Source organism: Mastacembelus armatus, chromosome 19, assembly GCF_900324485.2.
Source record: "Mastacembelus armatus chromosome 19, fMasArm1.2, whole genome shotgun sequence".
NCBI lineage: Eukaryota > Metazoa > Chordata > Actinopteri > Synbranchiformes > Mastacembelidae > Mastacembelus > Mastacembelus armatus.
The window spans coordinates 16,205,761-16,233,368 of NC_046651.1; the positions used below are offsets into that span (position 1 = coordinate 16,205,761).

At 41.1% G+C, this 27,608-nt stretch overlaps 1 protein-coding gene across 1 annotated transcript; it reads left to right on the forward strand.

The window, feature by feature from the left end:
• The first annotated feature begins 449 nt into the window (after positions 1 to 449).
• Positions 450 to 27,195, forward strand: LOC113136005 (heparan sulfate glucosamine 3-O-sulfotransferase 3A1-like). The gene is made up of 2 exons (XM_026316435.1): positions 450 to 1,260; positions 25,311 to 27,195. Exons 1-2 carry the CDS (start codon positions 710 to 712, stop codon positions 25,930 to 25,932), a joined length of 1,173 nt encoding a protein of 390 aa, XP_026172220.1. The 5' UTR covers positions 450 to 709; the 3' UTR covers positions 25,933 to 27,195.
• Positions 27,196 to 27,608: the final 413 nt, after the last annotated feature.

Here is a 27,608-nt window from a genome sequence, read left to right on the forward strand (position 1 = left end):
AAATCTGACAACCGTGGCATTAAATTTGGTGACAACACATTGTGTTTGTATTCTATGGCTGTACTGTAGTCATTCTTCTGCACAGGTCTGGATTAAAAAATACATACTGATCTCAAGACAAACCATTAAAATTATGGATTCAATACAATAAATGCACTGAAACGCCTACATGTGCCTGTATTTTAGACGTATGCAGATGTAATTTTGTCATGTCTCTGTGTAAACACTAGTATTATGTATTTTATGAGTGTTTTTCCACTTCACGGACGATTCAAACTTTGTTTTTTACTCGGAATTTCCGTCTAATTGGGCTGATTAAGTGGCCCCGCCCACCTGTAACATAATTGGCTCCCGTCGCTTCTCTCCTCCTCTCATTGGCCAACGAGGTGCCTGTCAAGTGTCCTGACATGAGGACAAGTTTACAACTCAATACACGTGTGTGAGCTACATCAGTGCTCGTGGTGGCCACCTACACAGCTGGCGGGTAGAGGGACGTGCTCACCTGAGTCCTTGTATAGTGGGTTCACACACCTGGACGCTTGGATTTAGGCGATTATCGGTCACTTTCTCACCTGTGCGCGGGGACAGGTGTAATATCCACAGCACGGTGTGGAGGAAGAGTCACTCCCCGGTTTCTTCATGGCCAGAAGATTCAGTAATGTTTGTCTAACATGGCTGTGGTTCCTGCACCGACCACCCATGGACCGGTATGGCTTTTAGCGTCAGTAGACTGGACCCCCCATCCCGTGGCATCCTCCCTAAAGTGGCGGTCATGCTGTGCACCCTCCTCACCTTTCTCCTGCTCCTGCACTGCCTCACCGACCGCTGCTGCACCGCCTCGCCCTCACCGGTCAAAGCCTCCTCCGACCGGGCGGCTGCGCTTTTCGAGAACTTGGGCTCGCTGAGGACTAAGAGGCTGGTGTACCAAGGGGCCCCCGGCTCGGAGCTGAGGGGGTACAGGGAAGCCAGGCGCTCCCCGCGGCTCCTTGTCAATGAGGCTTCGGATCTGCCCGAGGCGCCGCTCGTTTTGCCACCTTCGGATTTAGTCGCTTCCAGGAAAGTGTCTCCGAGGTTTGCAGGTAAACTGAGTCCGCTCGGAGAGGGGAGCAAGAAGCTGCCCCAGGCTCTCATCATCGGGGTGAAGAAAGGAGGGACCCGGGCTCTGCTGGAGTTTCTCCGTGTTCACCCAGACATCAGAGCCGTGGGAGCGGAGCCGCACTTCTTCGACCGCAACTATGAGAACGGGCTGGAGTGGTACAGGTACATTTATTTAATAATTAAATAGATAATAAACAACACAGCACTGAGATACAGGTTTTATATTTCATGCTGTTAAACTGAAGTTATATTAAATAAGATAATGAAAACACATAAATATCTCTCTTAAAATCTAAGCCCAGCTCCTGCAGCCCATATTAAATTAAATCATTACATTGCCATGATGATAGATAGTGTTTTTATAGAGCAGGCTAGTACATCACTGACAAAGATTAGTCTACATAACCCAGAAATCTTTAACATCTCGACTTTTACAGAAGGAGCCCAGTTGCTGCAGAAAGAGCAGCCTGTGGACAGCCTGTTGATTTATTACACCACATTAGGCCTGCTTTCATTAGATGTTATCAGGCTGCTCATTTTGTTGCACATTTTAGGGTTGACTGGTTTTGAGTTGTTGTGGTCAGGGCCTTAGTGGAATCACAGTTTACAGCTTGATTAGGCTGCAAAATAAGACGAGAATAAATCAAAGCATTTGAAGTTTCAAACAAGATGCAGGTTGTTCTCAGTTTAAACAGTCACGTCTTATCGCCTGTGACTTCCAGCATGTTTCTGTGCTTCTTTCATAATCTTAATAATCTTTCATTTAAAATCTTCAACATGATTGAATTCACCTTTAACACTGTGTAATGTGTGTGTGTGTGTGTGACAGCTAAAGTACTAAATGTTCAGTCTCTACATAAGTGTTGCTGACGTTTTTGCATTGATTGTCTTATAATTAAACCATTTGTAGCATTAAATTAAGACGAATCTCTTTCTGACACTAATGAAACCATAGTTATAGTTTATGTAGGTCTGTCTGGCCAATTATTACAAATAGTTTTCAAAAAAGCGAGACTTATGCTTACATGTGCCAACTACTGAGAGAGTGCAAACTATTTAACTATTTACTGTATATATCAGAATAGATTGTCAGCAATGTTATCAGGAGAAGCCTAAATTTCAGTAAACTTGTAATTTAATACTTTGAACTTTTTAGCAGTTGAAAAGTTTCTTAGAATGTGAATAAATTTGCAGCCTTGTCGACCATTTATTTTAAACCAGTACTCGTCAGCCCGTATTTGCTTCTCTAGACGAAAGTAAAACTTTAGATAAACCCATAGTTACTCTTTCAGTGTCTCCATCTCCGCATGGAGGAGTATGCTGTGTTTTCCTCGCTCAAGTCGAGTTTGTGATTGATTTCATCTGTCACTACGAGTGTGTGTGAGTGAGTGCTGTGTGTTCACATTTCCGCAGGCCTGTGGGGAATAATGGCTCCCTCTCAGTGGTTCTCTGTCTAATGGGGCATTGCCGACATTGCAGCTCTGTTATTAAGAAAGATTAGGGCCATAATGAAAGGTTACCTGAGTGTCTCAGGAGGTATAATTCACCTTTTGATTGAGTTAACACTACACAGCACCCACTAAAAGCCTGGAGACAAAACTTTTACTCTTGCTCACTGACAACTCCCTCCGGACCCTTCTTGCTCACCCCCTTTCCTCTCCCAAACACTCTGACTCTCTCCCGTCTCCCACTCACAACACCTCCCTCTTTGTGCCTGTATGAGAGTGAACATTCTCTTTTCACCATCATTCTTTCACACCCTTCTGTTTACCTATTCATCCATTGTGGGCCTTTATATCCATGAGGGTCCCATCTATCCTGAGGAGTTGCCAAGATTCCCTGGAATTTGGACCGTGCCTCCAAGGACAGACCTTAGAGCCGGTTCCCCTTAATGTGCTCCATTTAAAACAGAAGGACCCTTGAATTAAAAAGAGGAATAAATAACTGTCCACTCTGCAGGAGTTCATCTTGTCAGGGCTCTTTGACAACATCTGAGAGTCTTCCTTTTGATTGCTTTTGTGTTTTTGAGGAAACTTTTGGTTAGAAGTCATATAAAAGTGTTTTTGTGCACCGGGAAATCAGTCTGATTGCATCATTGGACTTAACTGGCCCCTTGTCCAAATTGTCACAGTCTCTGGGCCGTGGAGCCGCAGTTACTAAGCATTTAAAACTCACGTGTTGTGATAGTTTGAAAGCAAAATAGTCAGGGTTGAGAAACAAACTCCCAAGTACCGAGAAACAGCTCCACTAATGCACAGAACATTTTGAATACTTGGTTATACTGTGTTTTTTATTTAGAATAATCAGTTGGTGTTTATACAAAACAAGGCCTGAGTTTCTGTGACTAATCACTGTGTCCAATTTGCTTGAATTATGCAATTCCTTTCATTGAATACTTAAACGTAGACGCTTCCGTCTCAGGATACTCTTTGTTTGTCAGGGCAGATATGTGTCCTCAGCATGAATCGCTCGTCTCTGTCCCTATGGGAATGTGTGGAACATACTTTAACACCTCTAAGCTCTTAATGTGACATGGCAACATCTCCGGCCTCCTTCTCGAGCTTTCCCAGAATTATACTTGACTGGCTTGTTGTGGGACTTTCCATCAACTTCCCTAAAAACCAGTTGTACACCCAAAGCTATGATGCAAAAATCTGTAATTTATACAGACGGATAAAATTTGCCGTTTTGACAGCGCAGCCGTCAGAGCATGAAACATTTGTAGCTTTAAACTTTTAACTTCATGGAAAACTTAAGTCTTTCCAAAGACTCTAAGTAGTTGTGTAAAATTCTGTTTCACCATCTGGAGTCATTTAAATCTTGGTAACAACTTCATCTATTCATTAGTCCGTTTTTGCAGATACACTTAAAGTAAAAGTATATTTATAGCTACAGTATTTGAATAGAATTTTATTTCATGCACCTTTTGTACAAAGACATGTCACGTACACTTAGTCGGTTTGGTCTTTTTTGTTAAAGAGGAAACCAACACTAATTTGCTCGGCCAGTGTTACATTTCAGTACACATTTCTGAGGTGTACCTGTGTAATCACATACAACTTGTTCGGCTTTTGTTGTGGAAATGGACACTTGGAGCGAACAAGAAGGTCAAGCACGAACGCTGAACTCAAGTAGAGGTTCATGCTACACAGTCAGTATTATGTTTTGGGTCTACTTGGGTTACTGAACACCCAGCCTTCACCTGTCTGCACCCTGCTTTTTCTGCTTGGTATACACAGACCAGTTAAATTACCCTTCGCCAAATCCCTTAATGGGTTAATTCCACTTTATAAAAACACATATGACAGGAGATAAACAAGTGTGCTGCAGCTTACAGTATGTGTCAGAAAATCCTTATTGTGTTGTTGTAATATTGTAAAGTTGGTGTATTCACTTCAGCTTCTGTTTTCATGTTGTTTTGTATGAAATACTTGAAACGAAAGAAAAGAATAAACTCGGCTTGAAAAGCTGTAAAATCCCATTAAATTAGGGGTTTCCCTTTTCATAAAACTGGCCTTATTTAAAAGGATGTTCTGTAATGGTAATAAAAAACCCCTCAATCATAAAATCAGCTACCCAGTGGTGACTTCTCAGAAGCCGGCACTAGTGTTGTGGCCTGATCCGTATTTCTGTGCCGTACACCAGTCTGTGTGGCTTCAAATGTCAGTATGCGCTGAACAAATTAAAGGTTTATTCTGTTTTCAATACAATTCAACATTCAGATGAGAAGCTGTGAGATATTATGTGCCGTGCTTGTATTTAAATACCATAAATGCTTTTTTTGTTGTGTTTTTTTTAATAATTAGCTTTTTTTTTCCCTACATTAGACAACCTTTTTGGGTTTGTTGACACAGCGCCATTTAAAAAAGAAATAAATAAACGGCCACATTTGTCAAGTGCTGATGGTGAAAACTGAATTCCAAGCCAATGAAACGACACCAACTTCCAAGTTTCTCACATGTTGGCTGTGTTTAGAGTAGCTGTCAGTTAATTGGTCGGCTGAGTTTAAAATCTGGCCTTATTTGCTGCTGCTGCCTGACATTTTCTCGTCATTTTGAGTGTGAAGGAGGATCAGTGGAAAGCATGACACAACTGTGAATAGGAGAAGCTAGATTTTAGTGTAAAACCTCTACCTTTCTTTTCCTACAGGACAGTACATTTGTTGTAGCAGTTGCTCTGTTCAGTCAGTGCTGTTTTAATAGTAAACTCTTAAATTCCAGTAGTTTAATAACTTAAAACACTGGAAATTATTTAAAGTCTGTCCAACATAAGAACATGCATGTGTGCATTTTTTTTATTTCTTTAACTGTATTTGTCAGTTTGTCACAACAGAACCACACACGAGCTGGAACATTAGGGCCAGACCTAGCAGAGACCCGTGTGTGTATTTGTGCCTCTGTGTGTTTGTCTCCACATTTACGTGAGCATGAAAACTGTAAGCACTTCCAGTGTACTTTGCCGCTCACTGCTGCCCTTGGTTGTAACCCGGCCAGAATAACATGACATATTCCTTTGGGTTTTAAAATAGAGATTGAATTCAAAATAGTTTTTTCTTCACCACCTTGCACTGTATGTAGATGTCCTAATAAGTTACTTGCCAATCTGCTTTTATAACCGTTATCAGTCAAAAGCATCAGGAACATCCTGGAAATTTCTTTGTGTGTGTCTGTGTGGGCAAACCCTTAAAGTGTGTCCCTGTGGACTCTTTACAGAGTCTCTGAAAGAGCATTTTGTTTTAGCATTTCTTACTCCACAGAGCATCTGAGATTTTTAAAACAGATTTTTCCTGATTTCCTGGTCCCATTTGTTTTATCTCATTTTGGCAATATATTAGAACATTTTAAGCAGTAATGAAGTTCTTTACAGTCCCTAGAAATAACTGTGGATGCTCAGTTTTTAATCGTATTCAGACTTATTACAGAAAGGAAAGTTGTTTGTTTTTTTTAAGTTATATATAATGGGAGGAGATCCATGGTCTATAAAACCTTCAGCTCATTAAGTTTAAAATTAAGTCCTTTTCAGAATAGGCCAGGTTTGGTTCACTAATTTGGTACAGTAGATTTAGTGTGGAATTTCAATGCCAAAGGCTGCTAATGTGCATTTTTTAATACCTAAGCTTTTGCTTAGGTGTTAGCAGCACAAATACATCTGCTAACATAGGAGCAGGTCTGCACAAGGCAGGTGGAGAGGAGAGGACTGGAAGAGGTGGCGGGGTCATGGTTGGGGTTGTAGAGGGCACACCCACACAGAGTGTGGGGTAATGTGATCATCCGAGGCTGCATGAGCTCTGAGCTGCCTAGGGTTTGTGAAAGTGATTATTGTGGGGTATAATCATAAAACCAGGACGTTCACCTTCAGCTGAAGGCATGCAACCCACCAATGATGGTAATCCCCCCCTCCTTGCCAAATCCTTGACCTCCGCCGCCCCCTCTGACATCTCTGCATGCTCTTAGCAGCTGACCCTAGAGGCACCATCCAGGGGAGGTAGATAGAAGCTAGGGGCTATCCAAAGTAGTGCCTGTCAGCAGCTGCCCTCTGGCATCCTGGGAATCTGCTCCCCGATGAGTGGGTGAGGACAGGCAGCAGGTGCAGGGTGTTCTGCAGGCACCACCTGGATCTCCACCAGGCACTCACACCTGAGGTATTCACCTGACACACCTAAAATAAGAGCTGTTTGTTGTCTTCCTGCAACCTGGCAAGATGATGAAAGCTTAGTGGTTACTGTTGCAAATATTTCATGTATCAGGAGCTTTGATGAACATGTGCGGAAAGGCAGTGATTGAGTCAGTCAGGGGGTCATCAAGAGGCCTGCTGCAGAAATGTGTGACCCTCAGAGTTCACAATACTACCAGATGGTACTGTAACATTAAGATCAAGTTACATTTACATTGTTTCTGGGATTCAGTTGTTTATTCACTTTTGGGGTTTTGTGTACACTACTCAGCAACCTATTTGACCCCATCTCAGCCCATTCAGCTTAGCAGCTGTTGGTTCTTTTATGAGGCATTAGCCCGTACATTATGAAGCTTTTATTCTGGGATTCATATTTCAAATAGAGTGCTTGAGGTCAGTTCTTTTTTTATTATTGTTGTTGACAGCATTGCTCTGTGAAACCATAATGCACTGTAATAATTCCTGTAGTTTTGTTTCTCAAGTTGTGATGTTTGGCCTTTTGAAGACATAAGGTTTTAGGTCTGTAGCTGCGATTATACCTGAAGAGTTTTAGTTTAGTGGTTTTCAAGAAATGCCCATGAAGGTCAGTTATGTTTTTCATTGAACTTCCTAGAAGCCTGCCAGGTAATGTTTTCTAACATCACAGCAGCTCTGCCTTCAGGCGTTTTACAAGCAGAATGACTGAAATGAAAAAATGAACAAATCGTGTTTGCAGTTTTCTTCCTGTTCTATATATCTGTTCTGCTGTCTCGTTGTTCTTTTTTTTTTCTTCTTTTTGGCAGTCCAAGGTTGATGGGAGTTGAGTGTTATCCTTCCACAAACAAAGAGAGACTGCAACCCTATCATTTGGCACTGGGGAGTCAAGGAGCTTTAGAGTAGGCTGTTTAAGCTGTCTTCATAGAAGTGAACTAAACAAACCACAAAACAACCTCCAGAATTCATGCATATCAAGACTTTCAGAGGATTTGCCATAGCGCTTTAGGATTTCAGAAACCTGCAGCCAAACCCATGTTGTTTGAGCACAGAAGGGTTTGGTAAGTGATGCATGGGTGGAGCCATGTACTCTGTGTTATAGCTCTTTGTGGTGGGGGCCCTTAGTTGGCAGGTTAAACCAGCACCTCAGTGTGATGGATCTCTCTTTCCCATCTCACAGGCAACAGCTTTATCACAGGACAGGGAGACCTCCATGTTTTCCACCAGAGGGAAAGACAGAGACAGACAGGGAGGGAGAACCAGAGTAATGGAAAGCCTGGGAACCAATAAAATGAAGGAAGCCCTCTTCTCTTGGGTCCTCAATTTTTCCATTCCAACTATTGTGTTTTCTTTAACATACTTTTACTACATATTCATTTTTTCTGGCACATATCTCCATCCTGTATTTTAAGCCCCTGTAAAATTAAAAACCTTTAAGTGTTTACTACATGAGGAAGTTGATGGTTTATCTTTCCAGCTTTTTACATCCACTCACTCAGCAGAAAAGTCTTTCTCTCTGTTCAAGGGTCTTTTTCAGGCTTGCTGCCCAAACATGAAATTGTTCTCTTCCTGCCTCTGTGCTTAAAGGCATGGGCTCTGACACACTCGCCATGTGCGCTATCTGCAGCTGCCTGTGTGGTGATAGGATGGCACCAAACATCCGTTTTCTCTTGCTCCATCAGGCCATAGCTAGTGCCAGTCGGCTTGGCAGAGCCCACCCTGCAGACATGGGCAGAGACCACGCCAGACAGCCCCTTAGGCACAACCTCTATTTGACGACTGGCTAACCTCTGTCTCCATGCAAAATACTCAACTATACTGTAGCTGACTTTGAAAAGCAAGTGTGTGTGAGAGAATTGGCTTTTTTTGGCATGGCTGATAAAGAGGCCACCACATTATTCCCTTCGGATGTTATTTTCAGGCTTTCAGCACTTCTGCATCCAGTGTATTCGGTCTATTCCTGCTAGATTACGAACAAAGAGACGCATGGTGGTGATGAGTGAAATAAAACATGCTGAAGATTAGGGTTTGGCAGTACTATAGCCCATAACCAGAAACCCTGTACAATTTTTAAAATGGCTAATAATGGAGGTGGTGAATAGAGAGAGAATGACAGAGTGGCATTTAATCTGCCTTGAGAGCTTATTTTATTTGAACAGGAGCACCACAGATCTATTGCAAGTGCGGTTTTGAAAAGCTACCTGGTTCTCGAAGTAGAAATCCAGCTGTTCAAACAAATGCTTTACATGAAGTGTATTGTATGTCACACATGAAAGGTTGCGTAGGACAGAAGAGGCGTTCACTGAGTTGTACCGCAGGATTTCTCTACAAATTATCAATTAAATTCTATCACAAATATTCTATGAACTCGTACAGATCAGTTTCTCGTTCATAAATTTAGTGATTTGATTCATTCGAAGAAAAGATGGTGTACGGGTTTTGCTAACTACTGCTGAACGCTTGGCTGCTTGATTAAAGAGAGGACTGGGATAGAAAATGAGATTGCCACCCCAGACCTGTTTTATTGATAGATGGAGTGTAACAGCACAGCCTCCGTCTTTTTACATAAGGATGGGAGAAGGTGATGAAGGGTTTGTGTAGCACAGGGGCCATGATTGATATGCCCACAGTGGGGTGTAGGAATGCCACCCAATAATTCAATTAATCTTAACCGGAATACAAGTAATTGCTGCTGTAAATAGGTCTGACTGTACATTAGACAGGAGGGAGATTGCTGTCAAAGGAGTATGTCCAGCTAATAGAGGTAGGAAGGAGCATCCTCATTGCTCTGGGATTTAATAAGAGTTTCTTTTTTTTCCACTAATATCCTTTCTCCTAAAGATGAGGATTTGCATGTTAATGAGAGGAGCAGGGAACAGATTTCCTCAGTTGTGGACCAGTATGAGAGAGATGAACTGTGGCAGGGAAATTATGGGTGTAAAATCTGGGAGACGCTTTTCATTGCAGTTCGTTCTCCCCGGGAAGTTTTATAATCATCTGTGTAAAAAGTGTTCATTTAGAGGAACAGTCACCCGTTTTGTGAACTAGTCTACTGCTGAGAATAAGATGAGAAAGTCTTACCACTCGTATCTGTTTGCTAAATATGCAGCTACGGTTGACAGCTGGTTATTATAACTTAGCATAAAGAGTGGAAGCAGGATAAAACTGCTAGTCTGGCTTTGCTCCAGGTAACAAAATCCATCTGCCAGCACCTGTAGAATGTGTGGAAAATATGGGAACAATTTGTGCTTTTAGTGGGGCTTGCATATTTCTAACCACTGTCTTTTTTTAGGTTTTTGTACAGGTTCAACAAACAAGATATAATGTATTAATTAGTGATGCCTAAAACTCTGCTAAGCAAGACTCAGTTTCCCCTGTTACCAACTCTGTGCTCATCTACGCTAACTGTCTGCTGACTGTTTTCCAGCTTCATATCTGTTGTACTGGCACAAGAGTGGTATTAACCTTGTCGTCTGATTGATGAAAGCAAATAAGTGTGTTGCTTAAATTTTTCCTCCAAGGCTGAAACTTGCTGCTGTAAATTCGTTTGTGTTGTGCTGGGAGGTCCACAGCTTTTTCAAGTTCTCCACTTCACCTTGTGCCTCTGTGCTGCTTTGCATCAACCACGCACAGGTCTAGTCTTTATTGGCTTCACTTATCGGACCAGGACATTGTCCTTTTGTGTCTTGAGCCTATTGATGTCTACAGCAAATGCTTTTGGATTGTCAGAAATCCTTTGAACACACCCTGAGATATTGATCCTATTGTTTCCTGTAAGAGCAGAACAGTGGTTTGAAGGTGTTGACCCGTAGAGACAGAAAACAAGACTTTTTTATGGGATGATTTTATGCATCCTCTGGAAACTGGACACCTCGAGAGCAGCTGATAAATCAAGTTTACAGGAAAATCTATTTTTCTTGCCCTCCTTTGTCTAGTTTTTTTTGCTTCACCTATCAGCTCATGTCCTGCTCCCCTCTGAACAATATTAGCTCCTGTCACTGAGTTTGAGCTGGATCATCAAGCTACAGATCTAATAAAAACGCATTCATAAAAATTGCCGTTCTTTATATCAGTACCTTATGTTTCATTTCAGCATTATTGCAGTTGTTTTTATTTATGCAGCTGGCTTGTTCTGGTTCAGCCACAGTCAGTTTGGACTAAGGGTGCAACAACATTGAGGCGCATGTGTGACTTGACATGAACCCAAGCTATTTTACCCGTCAAACATGGTGGGGCCAGGGCTCATTATATCATTATGTTGTCAGGACAATTGTTTACTCTGACATCTTTGTCTCACACAGTCACATCCTCCCCTGCAGTCATACCATCAATAGGAGGAGGAAGCCGGTCATTTAGAGCCAACCACCAGCATGGACAGATGTGAAAGATATAGCATTCCAAGTCTTCTAAGAAGACAGTTGTATGTGCTTTATCCGCTGCAGCTCCCCTGCCGCCTCCACGAACACGCCCCCATCAATTATTAATCCAGCCAATTAGCACGGCTGCATTATTCACCAGGAAGCCGTGATCACATCCATTAACAGTGCAGCCTTGCCTCATTGTGGCTCTCCCATGTGGCACTCTCACAGCCCACAGTACCTTCCCAGTGTGTATATTTACCACCAAATGTATTCATATTCATATATTTTAGTGTTTTATAACTTTTTATTTTCCTTTTTTAACTGCTGCACAAAACTGATTATGCCTTATGTAGTAATTTGTAATCATGAAGGGACCCATTGAAATAAATGAACAAATGTACCTTTTTAGATTCATAATTTCCTTCAGTTCATTAAACCTGGCCATGACTTTTAGTTGTAGTGTTATCCCAGTGTTAAATGCAGTAATAACAAAACTATGGTGGAAATATTCCTTGGCAAACTTTAAGCAAGATAATAATAACAAACCTCCGGCAATGGTAATGAATTACCATTTTAATGCAGTCTTACTAAACGAACTTCAGTACAGGGTTACCTGAACAGGTTTTAACGATTAACATCAGTGCCAAAATGAACTCTGTCATAACTTACAATTTAAACTCCCTCCTTCCTCTGAAGCAGTAATGTTTTGCCATCCTCCCACTGTTTCCCAGTGCTCTACGTGGAGCGACGATCCTGATTGCTTGTCACTGGGATTTATGGAGCTTAAATCTCTGAACAAAATCACTTCCTGTTTTTCCAGTGTTTACCGGACACAGAGGCGGGCGGCCGTGCATTTGATAAAAAGTGATTTATTTTCATTTGCTTATCTGCCTAATTGATGTCCCCCAGGCGTCCCTAAAAGCCATAATTTCATTATACAAACAATTTAGAGAAGTTTGATTAACACAAATGAGAGTTCAGGGCCCCCCGCTGGTTTACATGTTGTTCCTACACATTTAGAATCACGCTTTTCCTCACTTTGACTCTGACTCAGCCCTTGTGTCAAAGTCATTAATAAGTGCTCTCTGTCACAATGGACAGTAGCAAGATTTGAATTATTACTCTGTTAATCTGTTCAGCTATTTTACTTTGATTACACAACAGCTTATTACTGTAGATTAATGTGCACCTTGTGGAGCTTTAGCTCACTGGATTGAGCCAGAATGTGTCTGATTTAAAATCTTTGCCTTCAACCAGGTTCTCATTGTGGCCACTGAGATGCAGCTGTATTGATTTTGTTGTTTAGGATTCACCACAAACATTGATTTATGGCCCTTTGGAGACAACGGCGTGTAATTAGGCTCATATTGTCACCCCACTATGGCGTCAGCTGTAGTGGCCCTCATTGATGATTCTAGGCTTTGTTTGTCCTACCACATGTTGTGTGAGCACTAATGGAGAGGCTCAAACGCACACACATGCACTGGAATGCACATATGCATGCACAGGCACACACATGCACGTGCAGATTTGGTGGCTGTTGTGGGCAGGTCTGTTTCTGACACACCATTTATTACATCATATTTTTTTCCACTCTGCGCAGCAGCAGAGATTATTCCTTCTCACCGCCCTGTTTTTGCTCTTATGTTTCTTCTTTCTAGTATCCAACTGGCTTTTAAACAAGGTCGGTTCTGGCAAGATGTAAATCCAGCAGGAGGGATTTCCCTCTCACCCACAAAGCTTTTACTTCTGGTAATCGAGTGCCAGTGAGCATTTCTAGCCCTCCCTGATGAACTCTTGGATGCACATTATAGCAAAAATGGCCCTTCAGAAAAGCTCTTTTGAGTCTCTAGGTGAATGTACAAACACACATGCAGACACAGTGAAGAAAACGTACATCACAAAAATGTTGGCACACATACATTCAGCAGAGGAGCCCCTCTATTAATGTACTATATAAAATCCAAACTGTAGCTGTATGCTATTGATTTTAGACTTTGCTTTACCACCATTTGTTCTGTAGGTTTACTATTGCATTACAGGCCTGGAATGTAAATGCAAATGTGATTGAAAGTGGTTCATAATAGCCTCCATTCAGCTGTCATGAATATGAATGGCATTAATATTTATTTCGTTTTGGTTTGCTTCCTTTCTCTGTAAATGTGTTTTCTTGAATGATCGTGCACACCCAGCCCCTTCTCATCGTCTTTGCACTGTTTATTTTGTAATTGTGATTTTGGACGGACTCTATTTATTCATGCCACAGCCTTTCTTTGTATGTTAGGCACATCTGTCATTCAAGGCTGGCAGAGTTTGACTCAATAACAGCACAAATATCCAGCCATTATCTCTGTGCAGAGTGCTCCCTCAATGTTAATGTGTTTTACGACGATTACATCAATGTGAAATATTGAAAAATCACCCTCTGATTGATAACATGAATCATCAAGCCTGTGTCCCCTCCCCCTGAAACACCTCATTTACCATCTCTGCGGCAACATGCTGGGGGACTCCTTGCGTACAATCACCTGCTCACATGAGACCGGGTTATGGTGCTGGATTAGTAATCAGGCAGGCCTCGGTGAGAATTAGAACATTTGTTATTGGACTGATACAGGGAAACAGCTGCCTCTGTAATGCCATACATAAATACAGCACAGAACTGCTCGGAAAAGAATGAGGTGCAGCAGCCCTCATAGTGATAACTGTTAATCTATAGCTGCTCATGTGAAAGGGCCATTCATTCAGTGCTGTGGCTCAGTGTAGAGGCTTAGCCATTTGAACGTTGAAGGTAAAATATTAAAATGAAGCATAAGTTATTCAAAGTAAGCAATTCATTGAGATATCCTTGCTGCAGGCTCAAAGCAATTATGCATCATGCTTTCTTTCTGCTTCGATCTCACACATCATTAGGGATGAGCAATATGGTTTAAATCCAGCTCACAGTATGGATATTTTCTTATATAAGTTTATATCAAGACATGATTGATCTGTGCAAAATATAATATGCAAAAACATGCACATATAATCACAGAGGTTTGGAGAGCATGCATATCAGCAGCAGATACTCTTACTGGTTGGAGTGGGTGCCTGCACTATAGAGGCTGGGTGGCATCGGTGGACACGTCTCTTTGGGTTAGTTCTTTGCTGGTAAGTGAAATGGTGATGTCCCTGTGCTAAACTGTTTTTACCAAACTAGAAAACAGAACAACAGGACACTAAAGTTGAGAAAAATAAATTGGATATGGTCAGTGAACCAAATCTAAAATGATTTTTAAAAAACGCGTCATTTCTTTTTCAATCGAGTGCCTGTTATTGCACAGTGAAAAAAGAAACCCCCACTTCACTGTACGTATTGTCCTAACCCCGACAATGAGGTTCTGCCCTGTAATTACATTGCATTTGTAAAACCATCCGTCATTGCTCACAGAGAGATGACAGGCTAAAACATTAGCACATTGTCAATGGCTCCTCAGACACCGCAGTTCTCTGTTATGCATTATATTATCTTCCACTCTTGAGTCCAGCTTCCCAGATGGGGTTACCTCTGCAGTCTGGGAACGAAGAAGAGGCATTTTACTGTTACACGGACAGTTTAGTTCAGCCGTGATGGGGCCTCCGGGTTTCTTACTTGGGGTCTGTTGAATTCTGGGTCACTGTTCAGCCCCAGGCAACCACCAGCTCTGCTTTAGCCACTCTGTGTCCCTTTTGACCTCTGATACATCCCACAGTCTGTGGGTTTTTTACCTTTTTTCTTCAACAACCTGTTCACGATCCTGGTCCCCCTCACTGGCACTGCTTACAATCACTATGAGCGTGTGCAACCGGTGCTGATAGCACAGCGACCTCACACACCTCAACGTCACCTGTTCGTTATGCACAGCACTGCTGCCTCAGAAATGAGCTGCACAAAGTTCCATTTTCTCCGGGCTATTTATTTAATGGATAATGCAAGGGATGCAAAATGGAAATCACGCATTCGACCATGTCTTTAACCCCGACTCCTCCCTGTCTGCCTCCCTGAACTGCAAGCATAAAACACTGTGGTAACTCGTTATTACCAAGCTCATTATTTATTCTTCAGGATGTTTAAGAAGGAAGAAAAAAACCCAATCAAATATTTAAAGGTGTTAAAATAAGGGAAAGTAATCCTCGTCTGACTCTGTGTCTCTGGCACTGTGATCTAGGAAACAAACACAGAAAGATCGAGTCCATTTGTAATGAGTTGATGTCAAAAGACGAGATGAGAGGCAGCATTCATACATGCTAATCTCTGCCCCGCCCTTCTTCTTCTGTGGTGGCAGGCTGGTGTAAAGGGTGTGAGCTTGCTGGTGTGCTCTTGCTCTGGCTTGGCATGGAGATGAGGAAAATGATATGGTGGTGCCAGGCGCTTTGTATCCTGAGCTTGAGAGTGGAAGGAAAGAGGGAGGAAGGAGAGGGGAGGAAATGAAGTAAAGAAAATGCAGCTTGGAGACACTTTACACTCCCCAGTACTGATGTGTGCCTCTATTCCCAGCATCCTCTGCACACTCTTCTCCCAGTGCCTGCACTTACAGCACTGTTGTGATCTTGTTAACTTTTATTTCAGTTAGGTAAGCTTAGACTCTTGACTCCATGTGCTCTTAAAACTGTTTAAAGTTAACTGTCAAATATTTGACTTTCATTATGTTACAGCTATCAAATTTCATGGAAATGATGGTTTTACTGCCTCTTGCCCTCTGCTGCCTGTAGGTCCTGAGAGAAAGCACTAGAAGAGAGTAATGCAATTCAGCACAATGGAAGAAGAAACTGACACCAGTTTTCTCATGCTGAGGCTGAGAGTTAAATACAATGATGTTCACAGCGAGACAGCCCGTCTTCTCCAGCTAAAATACTGCCCGACTAATTTTGGCTTCTCTATATGTTTGCATTTGAACAGAACAATGCCTCCTTTTCAAAAGTTGGTCTATTTTTAAAAATCCCAGGCGGTTTACAGTCAGAGCTCTCAGAAGTGCCAGCAAGACTCAGACTTGGGCTTTCAACCTGTCAAGTTCTTACTTTCAGTGTGTGTGTGTGTGTGTGTTTCAGTACAGTATGATTTGGAAAGCAGCCACTATATTATGCATTGATAGTCTTACCTGTGCTGTGGGTATGAGACAGACACATTGTTAAAGATTAAAGCAAACACTCTGAATAGCATTTGGATTTTGAGGATACTCATATCATCTCCACAAGCTTTGCACCTTGTGGGCATGTGCATCATGTGATTAAAGTGATTTGATTGTCACAGCTTAATTTATAATGTATTAGCAATGACACACACTTACAGTACAGTCACCACCACACCCAGCTCCACCTCATTCTTCATTCCTTAAGTCTTTTTTTTTTTTTTTCTCACTCCCCCGAACTGACACCATTTTTCCTACAGATTAACTTCTGTCTTTTTAAAAAAAAAAAAAAAAAAAAAGAAACTGTCAATATTCTGTTTTATCATCCTTTAGTTTACTAGAAAATCAAATACATGTTATTCTGCAGCTGAAAATAATCACCAATAAAACTATTTACCAAAAGGCCTGAAACCAACATTTGTGAACTCTATGAAGATTTACATCATCAGTAGGAACCACTGGATTTGTACCATAGCAAGTCCTGCTGTTGTCTCCTGTATAATGGAGAACAGATGCAGACAAAAGGTGGCAAAGCATTTTTGACTGGTCATTTGACTTTGAATTGTATCATTGCCCTTACTGTCCCAGGCTGTTTGTAGCAGGGTAAGGTTAATGGGACGACACCTACAGCAGGCTGTGTATGTGCTGTATGTATGTAACCTGCATATAAGAACATTTCTAAGTATGAAATGACCTGTTGCTCTTGCGACGTCTTCTCGAGTCTGTTCACGTTTTTTCGCATCGATAACAATAATGACATGTATGATTTGATGAAACTGTTTGTGCTGCCTTTTGTAACAAGTTTTAAATAATTAGACAGAAAAATGAAGACTCCCAAACAATATTTTATGGGGAAAATTACAGTAGAGAACACCATCGCACATGAAGTACTAAACATTTAGGGAGATTTCATACTGTTGCCTGTGAAACCAGTATCATCACACTGAGCTGGAGAGATGTTCAGGAATGCCAGTGTGTTTCTTCGTCTGCAAAGAAAGAAGGGATTGTCTTTTTGCCAGCCCATCGTTTTACAGCCATATTTGTAGAAGGATCTAAAACTGGGCTTCAGTTACCAGACTTTAGCCTTTATATTTTTAAATCACAAGCTTATGCGTCTTTTTCTGAGCTCTCATATTTGAGTGGCTTCTTCTTTTAACACGAGCAGCAGCAGTGCCAGCAGAAATGTGGCTCTTAGCAGATATCTTTTCAATGACAGTCTATGTGGCATATTCAGCAGACTGAAACATTTATATTGAATGTTTCAGCAGCTTGAAAATCACCATGGTAATGGTCCCAAAGACAAAAGCCCAAGCCTTTTGTCATGGGTAATTATCGCAGAGCAGTCCCCTTGGAGCCTTCATTTGGCTCTGAACAAATTCACATTTAATTTTGCTCTCATACCTTTGACGTGGGTCTTTTTATTTTTTGTATTCAAATCAGGCTCAAATGTAGAATTAAAGACCCATTGAAATGGTTTCCATTTGAGGCAAGTGGCTCTCAGATTTTATTTTCAATACTAGAAACTAAAGAGAACAGATAAGGAGGGCTATAGAAAGACTACTTGAAATGTTCAAATGAAGCCAACTTTGCTATATAGGTGAACATTCAAGAAACACAATACCTTGAAAATTAGCTTTGATATTAACCCTATGTTTAGGTGTCTTATCTCCTCCAAGCTGTTGAAACCCTAAAAACTCATCTGCACATGCTCCATCTCAAACTCCATGTAAGTCTGAAAAAAGTGGGTCAGGATTATTTAAATGTAATGTGCTGTATCAAAGAATCCCCATACACCCCAGGTACCACGAGATACAATACAGAGCTCATCTCTGGCTTATATTGAACTGTTAGGTCTAATGGTTTAATGGTACATGAAATACTAAATGCAGAATGGACTGGCTGCTTTTAGACTAATAATAATCTGTTCCACATCTCAGTTAATTCGAACACAGGCTTTTATACCCACCACTGAAATGCATCTCAAGCAATCACACATTAATGTAATTGAACTTGTCCTCATGAAAATCCAGGTGTAAATGCACCAAAGCAGCAGAAACCTGGCAGATTAAATTACTCAAACCATCCAGGGATGAGTAAAATAAAACTTTCTCTTCGTCACATACTGTATGTATTTTTATACTTCACCAACAATGTTACAGGTACTGAGAGAAGCAGGTTATGGGACAAACCTGGGACAAAGTAAATGAAAACTCATAGTAAGTTCGTGGCGATCACAACTGGAAGGCATTTTGTGTAGCATGACTGTAGGGACGGCAGTGTCAGTTGGTTGGACTGAAAACTGCTGGATGTGTTGCTGTGAAATTTTGATGAACTGGCTTTGTTGATTCCCTGAATGTGCATTTGACAGCACCACATTTGTTTTGTTTTGTTTAATGAAATGTCTCAACTGTTGGATGGATTGCCATGAAATTACTCGTGCCCGCCCCCCCACTTTGGATTACATGTAATAACTTTGCTGAGTGACTTGCTCAGACAGGCTGGACTGACTTGGACTTTTTCCAGATAACATGAAGCTAATTCTGGTCCATTTAAACTTTGGGTGTTATTTTTGTAGGTTGGACCATCACTCACTTTACTCATGATAACAATGTTCTCACCAAAGTGATTTTTAAGGTCATTACTGCGAAGTCACAGGCTGTAAGAAACCTGAGCAGAAAGCTGTTAACAAGTTGGATTACCCAATTATTTTATTTGTCACTAAAACTTGAAATATATGTAGACTTTGGATAATTCTACTGTTTGGATGCTGTAGTTGTGTTACACCCTGTGTGTTTCTGGCCAGGAATGTCCTTGAAAAACTGTTTAATTGTATAAAATGCCAGTATTTCTGAGTGCGTCTATTTTCTTTTTTATTTACATTTTGGAGGGTGAGAATGAGGAGGAGCAGACTCTGCTAGTTGACGTCTAAAAGGCTTCAGATGGCCTGAACGTGTCCAGCATGCTTTTTCCTCCCTCAGTCGTCCTTCTGCCACAGCGAGAGAGGGTGAATAATTCGCAAGCAACTTGCCATATAGCTAAAACTTATTTTTCTCCCTTATGCAATAAACTGGGGACTCGCAATCAGAACCGAGAAGGTTTTCTGTTAAAACCACTGCTGATAAATTTATAAGAGCATACTGCAAAGCTGACTTTATGAATTTTTTTTTTTTTTACCCAATCACACAGTGGCTGGATAGAAAGAAAAAAAACTGTGTGTTCAGTTGTAGAGGGAGTGTCCAGCAAGGGCGTTTATTTATACAAGATTTTATGAAAACAATGTTTTAACCACAATGAATGGTACAATATATTATTCTTTTACTCCATTCATTTGTAATCAAATTCACACAGTAACATATCAGATCTGATTATTTTTTTCTTTCCAGACACTATTTATGGGGTCTTTAATATTTGAGTGTATATGAAAAAATAGAAATTTTCCAAGTCAGACTTTCAACTGAGATGAATTGCGATGGCAACAGGCCAACACTGTGTTTTCAGACCTGGTGCTTGAGGGTTTAATGCTTTCACCAGCTAGTAGCTGGACTGCACCTTAAGACAAATAGGAATAGACAACACAGCTTTGTGAAGCTTGATACAATTTCCCATGTTGCTTTTTCACAATCCACTCTTGTTGTTGATTAACTTTCCTTTGTTTTTCCTCCCATCTAGGCCAATGGAAGGACAGTAGGCTTTGTCCCCTTCACTTGTCTGTCTTTTCATACCAATGGGGGTTTTCTGACAGTTTTATTTTTTTTATTTTAATTAATCACACACCCTTACAAGTAAAACTTTTAAGCAGTTTTCCATTTCAGACGAATTTCCTGCTTTCCCTTCCACCACATAAAAACATATTGAAACCTGTTCGCATACTTGTCCACTAATTTGAAAATACCTAATCTTCAATCAGAGAATGAGTTTTGTGACTTTATAAAGGTTTTTCATTCACAATGATATTATCTTGTTTCCCTGGTGCTGCTGTGCAGTTTCTCTCCTGTTTCACTTAGTCTTTATCAAAACCTTGTCATTTCCCAGAGGAAACGGTAGACCCTGTCCTCCCATGTTTTTTCCAAGAATAGATGACTCTTATCTTGTAATTATATGTCTCTCAAAATTGCTTCCTACCCCCTACAATTCCCATGTACCTCCTTTTTTTTTTTTTTTTTTTTTAAAGAACCCACCCTGGAAACTTTCTTCTTAACTCAAAGTACAAATCGCTGGACAGTGTTATTATTCTTAACAAAGCGAGACTACAGGGAGTCATTTATGAGAACAAAACCTTTAAGAAATACCTAAAAGTTGAATAGAAACTTTTTAACCCACTGAGAAATAAAAGAACATTTTGATCTGTTTCTTTGTTGGGGTCCATTGGAGCAATTAGCCACATTGGAACCAATGCATCCAAAATGTGTGTTGTTTTGTGTAAGGTGAAGTCAGGATCAGCTCAGAATCAATGATGTAGAAAAACATTTTCCTTTTAAAAAGGGCTTTTTACTCATTTACCAAGGGAAAGTGAGGGCATGCAGCTTTTGACATGGCATGAAGGTGTAACATTAAAACAGAATTTAGATGAACTAGTTCAAGGGTTGACAATTGCGCCTATTCTCCTGTGCCTTTCCTGTTATGACAGGTCAAAATGTCTGCCATTAAAAGGGGCCATTACTGAATGAAAATCATTAGCTAGAACCTTTTATTAGAATAAATTCCTGTACACGGATGTTCCTTGATTAGATCCAATGTCCTAACAACAGAAAATAAAGCGAATGGGTTATTCTGTTCAGCTATGGCAGCTGGGTAATTCAGACAGCAGTAATCCTGTGCAGCTATGTTGGAGGAGCACGCAACTGTCCAGGAGGGGGAGGATTTAGGGCTGTAAAGTGCAGGTGTGCAGGATAAGGTGACACAGTGCATGAGGATTATAAATCCAATGGAGGAAAAGGTCATGTGGGTTGATCCTGGAGGACTGTGCTGTTAAGGTATAAAACTGAAGATTATCCTGAGCAGGCCTGTCTGCTACTGGGGATCTCACACCTGTAATCTCTAAATTATAAATAGTTTGTCTCACCATCCAGCCTGATCTGATGACGCTGGTCATATTGTGCTACTCCCTGCCCACCCCCTAAAAGGTGAGACTAATAGAGAGAGAGGTGAATTACAGTTGTCATTTGGTCATCCATTAGTGTTTCTATGGGAATCGCAGAGTAATTTGTAAAGTCTGTTAAACACCAACATCCCACCACGTGTTTCCTCTGGTATGGCTTTGTGTGGTAGCACTGCTGGTGGTTACAGCCTGCAGGGCAGGTACAGGGTTGCGTTGTTGCACAAGGTTGACAAAGCAGTAACGCTCTGAGCTCAGAGGAGTGGGCTTTTCCCCCTCACCACACTGCAGCCATTACTCTAAATCACCCCCCGCCCTTTCTCTCTGACCTCCGCTAGCTTATACCGACATGGAAAATATCTGGTGAGTCCAAGCCACCAAGAGCAGTGCTGGCCCTTGCTTTGCCTGCAAAGAACAGAAATATTGCGCCAATTAGAAGATTATTATCTGGTGCTAGTGGCAGGGGAACACTGTGGGAGTGTATTTATGCCTGCCAGGGCTCCCTGCTGGAAGAGGAAAAATGAATCAAAGGCTTGCGGGGGAGAAGTGGACAGCACTCATGCCCACTTGCCTTTATGTCTTTACAACCCCCGTCAATTGACAGAGATTGGCCCAGGTCCAGGACCCTTTCTAAGAGGTCCAGGATAACACCAGGAAACAGCCCATTCAGAGCTGATTGCTCATTTTTTTTACTCCTCCATAAATCATATGTCATGCTGTCATGTTATACATACAGCCAATTTACAGTAAATAAGGCTGTTTTTTCTGTTTATATAACAGGCAGACATGAGTCACAGCCTGTATATGAGGACAGAGTTGAGTTGGTTTGTGAGTTACATTCATTTATTATGGAAACAAAAGCAGTGATGCATCAAGCCCTTTAGTCTAAAATGGTGACTTTATAGACAGGCCTACAAAGGACGCATTGACTAATGTACTGCACATTACCGTGTACATTGGGTTTGGTTTTTTTTAATAGGTTATACTTGCCTGAATGATTTCTGGCATCTCATTCCTGCTAGTTAGTTCCATATGAGAGGAATGACGTACAATTACAGCATGTGTTATGTTCTGTCATGTACACAAGCTGTTTGTTTGTTATGTTTTGAACTTCTTCGTCATACCAAATGTCTTTTCTTGTTTCTCCCAGTGCCTGCCAAAGCAGTGAATTTGATTTAAGGGCAGGCCAGGGTTCATATGCTGTGTTTCTAACTTCAGTTTGGGTCTGTGTCTTGTTTCAACGCCCGGTGCCTGTGTTTTATGCATCCGTGTGCTTAGGGAGTCGTATTTTAACAGCACGATGAAGACATCAAAGCAGAATCTGGAACTGCAGTAAATCTCAAGCTCTTGGATGGTTTGTCATCTGTTACATCACCTACCCTGCCAATAAAGTTTCATTAGAAAGTGCTGCATGCTTCTGCTGTAGAATGGAAAGAAATGCCCTAGTGTTCCCTGTTCCTTTGTCCAGCTAAAATTTAAAAGCTGAGGGTGTAAGTTCTTTGCCCATTACATTGTTGTGCATTAGTTTAATTGTTTAAATCTACCTAAGAAACACGTGCAGCCTGTTTGCACCTGTATATGTTTCATATGACTTTATTCCAGAGATGCACCTGGAACCATCTTCTCAGTAACTATAAAATTTACATCATCCTGTCTGCACGACGGTTTTATGACTCCTGTACTTGGGCTTCAAACATAGCTGCCTGCATGTTGCACACCGTACCACATACATCACTGACCCTGAAAACCCCCCTGAGTATCCTTGCACCCCCACACCACTGCTGAGTGCATCGACCACAAAACAAGCTCAACGCACACCATCAAATATGGATGCATCCTTTAGTACAGGCTCATTACTTTTTCATAACACAATACTGTTCTCGTTTGCATCATAAAATTGTGGCACTGTAAGGGTCTGGTGGTTCCCAAATCAGCATGTTGCCAATATAGACAGGAAGAAGAGGACAGTTACCTACATGCCAGCATCCGAGATCCCCCATTTATCGATAATTAGTCTCCAGCATCTTTATTATTGACTTGTCAGCTCAGCCGCTGCATTCCCCAATAGCATTGGGTTTGTTTTAAAGTACCATTATACAGCCTCACTCTGGACTCCTGGGGCGATGGGGCAGAGCTAATGCAAGAGGAAAGAAACTCTTGTCCACATTCCTCTTTACATGGCTGCAGCAGACGTCGTAGATACTGAGAGGACTCTGGAGGTCAGGTGACGGTCAGTGTTGCTACAGGTTGTCGAGACATTAGCGAACCTGTGTTCCTGCCTTTGCTTTTATTGACCACTTCCTGCATGTCCCTCTTGTGCTGACCTTGTGATCTGTTCCTCACATAGAAAACCCACATAGAGCGGATGTGTTCTGACATTGGCCTGAAGGTATTGACTTATGGCTCCGAGGTCAATTTCATTTGATACGCTGAGCTCAACCAGAAGCTGTTTTAAAACCACCGTGCATTTGTTTCATCTGCTCGGTAGTTGAGTCTGTGGTTTTTCATTCTTCCTCAGATATGGTTTTAATTTTATTCTCATAATTTCTATGTCAACTGACAGTCAGTACTGGTTCTTTAAGCATCATCCTGGAGGGCAGTTACAGGGCATTTTGACATGAAATTCATCTACCTTGTTGGAGGAAAACCTTCAGTGAAACCTGCCATCACATTTACTGTGACAGCTAGAAATAATTTGTGTAAAACAACCTGAGCAAACATCACGATGGCGTCTTTCTCATTTCATTGTGTAAAACATTTTCTGTGTTAAACGCAACATGATTGTTTACCTGCCACTCTGCAAGGCAGAAAAATCCACTTGCAGGCAGGTTAGAAGCTGCACTTTGTGCTAATGCCTTCCCACTGCATGATCATAGTCTTGAGCACTGGCCACAAGTCTTAAGCAGTCTTGAGGACCTCCCTCCTTCATGGTCTCAGCAGTTCTGTCACGGGCAGCAAACTACGTCTATCCTGGGAGCAGCAGCCTGGGCCACTTTGTCAGTGCCAGTCCTCGCTTAAGGCAGCACTACCCAGGCAGATGAATAATTGACGTCTGCATTCTGTACTTTGGTGAATTTTAAAGCTGTATTCTGCAGAGGCTCTAAATGGCAGGGTGAAGGTGCGTTAATCATTCATGGGCTGCTTTTACTCGCTTTGCTTAAGGTCACTGTCCTAAAGGCAGCTGGGCAGAAGGAAAGTGGAGAAAGAGGAGTGGGAGGCAAGACAGAATGGATTAGCTTGTTTCCCATTACTTTTGTGAGTCGTAGTGAAAAAGGACTTGGGGAACAATGAGGAAAATTTTGCCAAAAACATTCTCCACTCAAATGTTACAGCCTAAGGGATTGTCTCTTTTGTTTGAAATGTATGACTAAACTTTATTAGGGAGATGGACACATTTAAGTGAAAAATTAGCCAAATTATGTTTTAGCACAATCTTAAACCACAAGTAATTTTGTGAAGAAACAAACATTTTGCAGGCTTGACATATTTTTCTTTTTCCACCATTTGTTGCAAAAGTTGATCGAGAAAGTGCTAAATTATGCTGAGCAAGCCTTTTAGGCCAACTATCAATATTTTATAGGCAGTACTGCCAATGCATGAGTATAGAGATTGACATTTTTCTTCCTGTACCATTCGAGAGTCAAGAATACCCCCTTTCAAATGCACCCAGGGGAGTGCCCTTCTTAATTTCAAAAGACCTCAGGCTACATTAAAAAACACTTAAGGTAGCGTCTGCTTACTATCACCACAAGTGTCTCAACATCCAGTGACTTGAGTGTGGTACTACACCCAACTGCAAATCAACGTTTAGTCGCACCCGATAGAGGTAAAGTCAATGCAAACTACTGTTATTCCAATTGATTCAGTTTAAAGTTTTTCATGGCTTAGGGTGATTTTGTGCGGTTGAATATTTATTTACAGTTAAAGCTGCAGATCAAACTTAACATCTCTCTTTTCTCCCAGGGAGCTGATGCCCAAGACCTTGGAGGGCCAGATCACCATGGAGAAAACCCCCAGCTACTTTGTGACCAGTAAAGCTCCAGCCAGAATCTCTGCCATGTCCCGGGACACTAAGCTGATAGTGGTAGTGAGGGATCCGGTCACCAGAGCTATCTCAGACTACACTCAGACACTGTCCAAGAAACCGGACATTCCCTCTTTTGAAAGCCTGACCTTCAAAAACAGGACTACGGGACTCATTGACACCTCATGGAGCGCCATCCAGATCGGCATCTATGCCAAGCACCTGGACAACTGGCTGCAGTACTTTCCCATGGACCAGATCCTGTTTGTGAGCGGTGAGCGTCTGATCAGCGACCCGGCCGGAGAGCTGGGCCGCGTGCAGGACTTCCTGGGCCTCAAGAGGATCATCACAGACAAACACTTTTACTTCAACCAGACCAAGGGTTTCCCGTGCCTCAAAAAGGCTGAGGGCAGCAGCAAGCCCCACTGCCTGGGCAAAACCAAAGGGAGGACCCATCCGAACATTGACCCAGAGGTGGTGCAGAGGCTACGGGACTTCTACAGGCCCTTTAACATGAAGTTCTACCAGATGACAGGAGAATTCTTTGGCTGGGATGACTGAATGCGATATTCACCTTGGACTACTGCAGTGCCACAATGGAGTTATAGGGCGACACTAAGGGGATAAGTAGGAATATTTAAACAAAAAGATCATAATGTTACAAGTCTGGGAAATGTTACCAGACTTATTACACAGAAATTATCATTTTTAAATAATGAAGTCAAAAATTTGTAAAAAAAAAAAAAAAAAAAAAGTTGGATATTTTGTGAATATCCTAATATTTTATATATATAAAATTGATCTATACTAATGCAAAGTACTTATATAAAATGTGTAATGTACAATTATAACTTAATTTTCATCAGAGTAATGTAAATTTACAACCTTATTCTTGAAATGGAGCTTTTTCATGTAACATTGAGACTTTAATCTGGTAAAATTGTCTTTTGTGATTGTTTTAAATTTAAAGCATATATGGAAATATTTTTACATATTTTCTTTTACCTCTTCTTATCATTAGGTAATGCTTTTTCTGTTTTTCTCAAAAATATTATGACATTCTTTTCCTGAGTAATGTCCCCACTGCACCACTGGAGAAATATGGTGTCAGCATTAACTCCTGTAATATGTGGCTGTTACAGGACAGACAGTGGCTCAACAGATATGCAATATTTCATATTTTCCATCATCAGCACTGCCTCTAATCTACAATCATAGAGATGTTTTTCTCTAAAAGTTTTAACAGTTTGGCTTGAGGATTTGCATTACATCTCCATGCACTATCTGAAGAATTTTTTTTATGCAATGATTCTTTAAGATGAGTGAAATCACATTGTGTCTGAGGGGTTTTTGATAAAAACATACACACTGCAGCTGCTTCCAAATTTAACAATTTTCTAGAAAACAAATAAGAAAATATAAGAATATATATGTATTTTTGAATTGTATTTATTGAAGTACAGAAGCAGTATGTAGTGTTATGGATTTTGAATTAAACTCCTCAGTGATTATTTGTTTCTTCATTATTATGTTCCTCATGCGTTTAGAGTTTTGTTTGTATTGTACACTGTATACTAAAGATCCTCATTTTAATTTCAGGGGAGCACTTGTCTCTTCTTAGCTTTCAGTTCCAGAGCTGTGAGTTTGTTATTTCAAGGGTTGTTTCCCCACCTACAGTTAATGAAGTTACAGGCAAAGATAGCACTCGCTGTTATTCAAGCAGCAGCGTTGGAGGGAAGCAACCTCCAAAGAGCCTTCCCAGACTGTGACTCAAATTTCCTCAACATGCCTCCTTGTGAACTGAATACACTTGATGTCACTGGCCTTCCTTGCCTCAAGGCAAAGTGTGTGTGGAAGTCTTTTTGAACTCGGAGAGCATGAGAACAATGGCTGGGCTGTGTTCCTCAATTCTGTCTACTTGTATTGTGAACTACTTTGTGAAAGCAGATGTTCCTCAGAAGACACACAATTAAGTGTTTTTGTTTTTGTTTGGTTTTCTTTTTTTGCGTGAGCTTCAGAAAAGCATCTTGTATACATAGATGCTGGGGGAGTTGTGTTACAAGTCTAACTGTGCTGTTCTGTTTACTTCTCTGCAAGGCACTCTGATTAAAAGATGTTATATGTTAATATTTTATTTACTTTGTTCTTCATATTTTTTTCATGGCAGTTATTCTAATTCAAAAATGTGTGCCTATATGCAGTATAATAGGATGGCATACCCACAATGCTATGAAAGA

Excerpts from the sequence above, each read along its gene's own strand:
- LOC113136005 (XM_026316435.1), top strand. The coding sequence starts at position 710 with ATGGCTTTTAGCGTCAGTAGACTGGACCCCCCATCCCGTGGCATCCTC. Across the intron at positions 1,261-25,310 it reads AACGGGCTGGAGTGGTACAG|GGAGCTGATGCCCAAGACCT; the intron begins GTACATTTATTT and ends CTTTTCTCCCAG.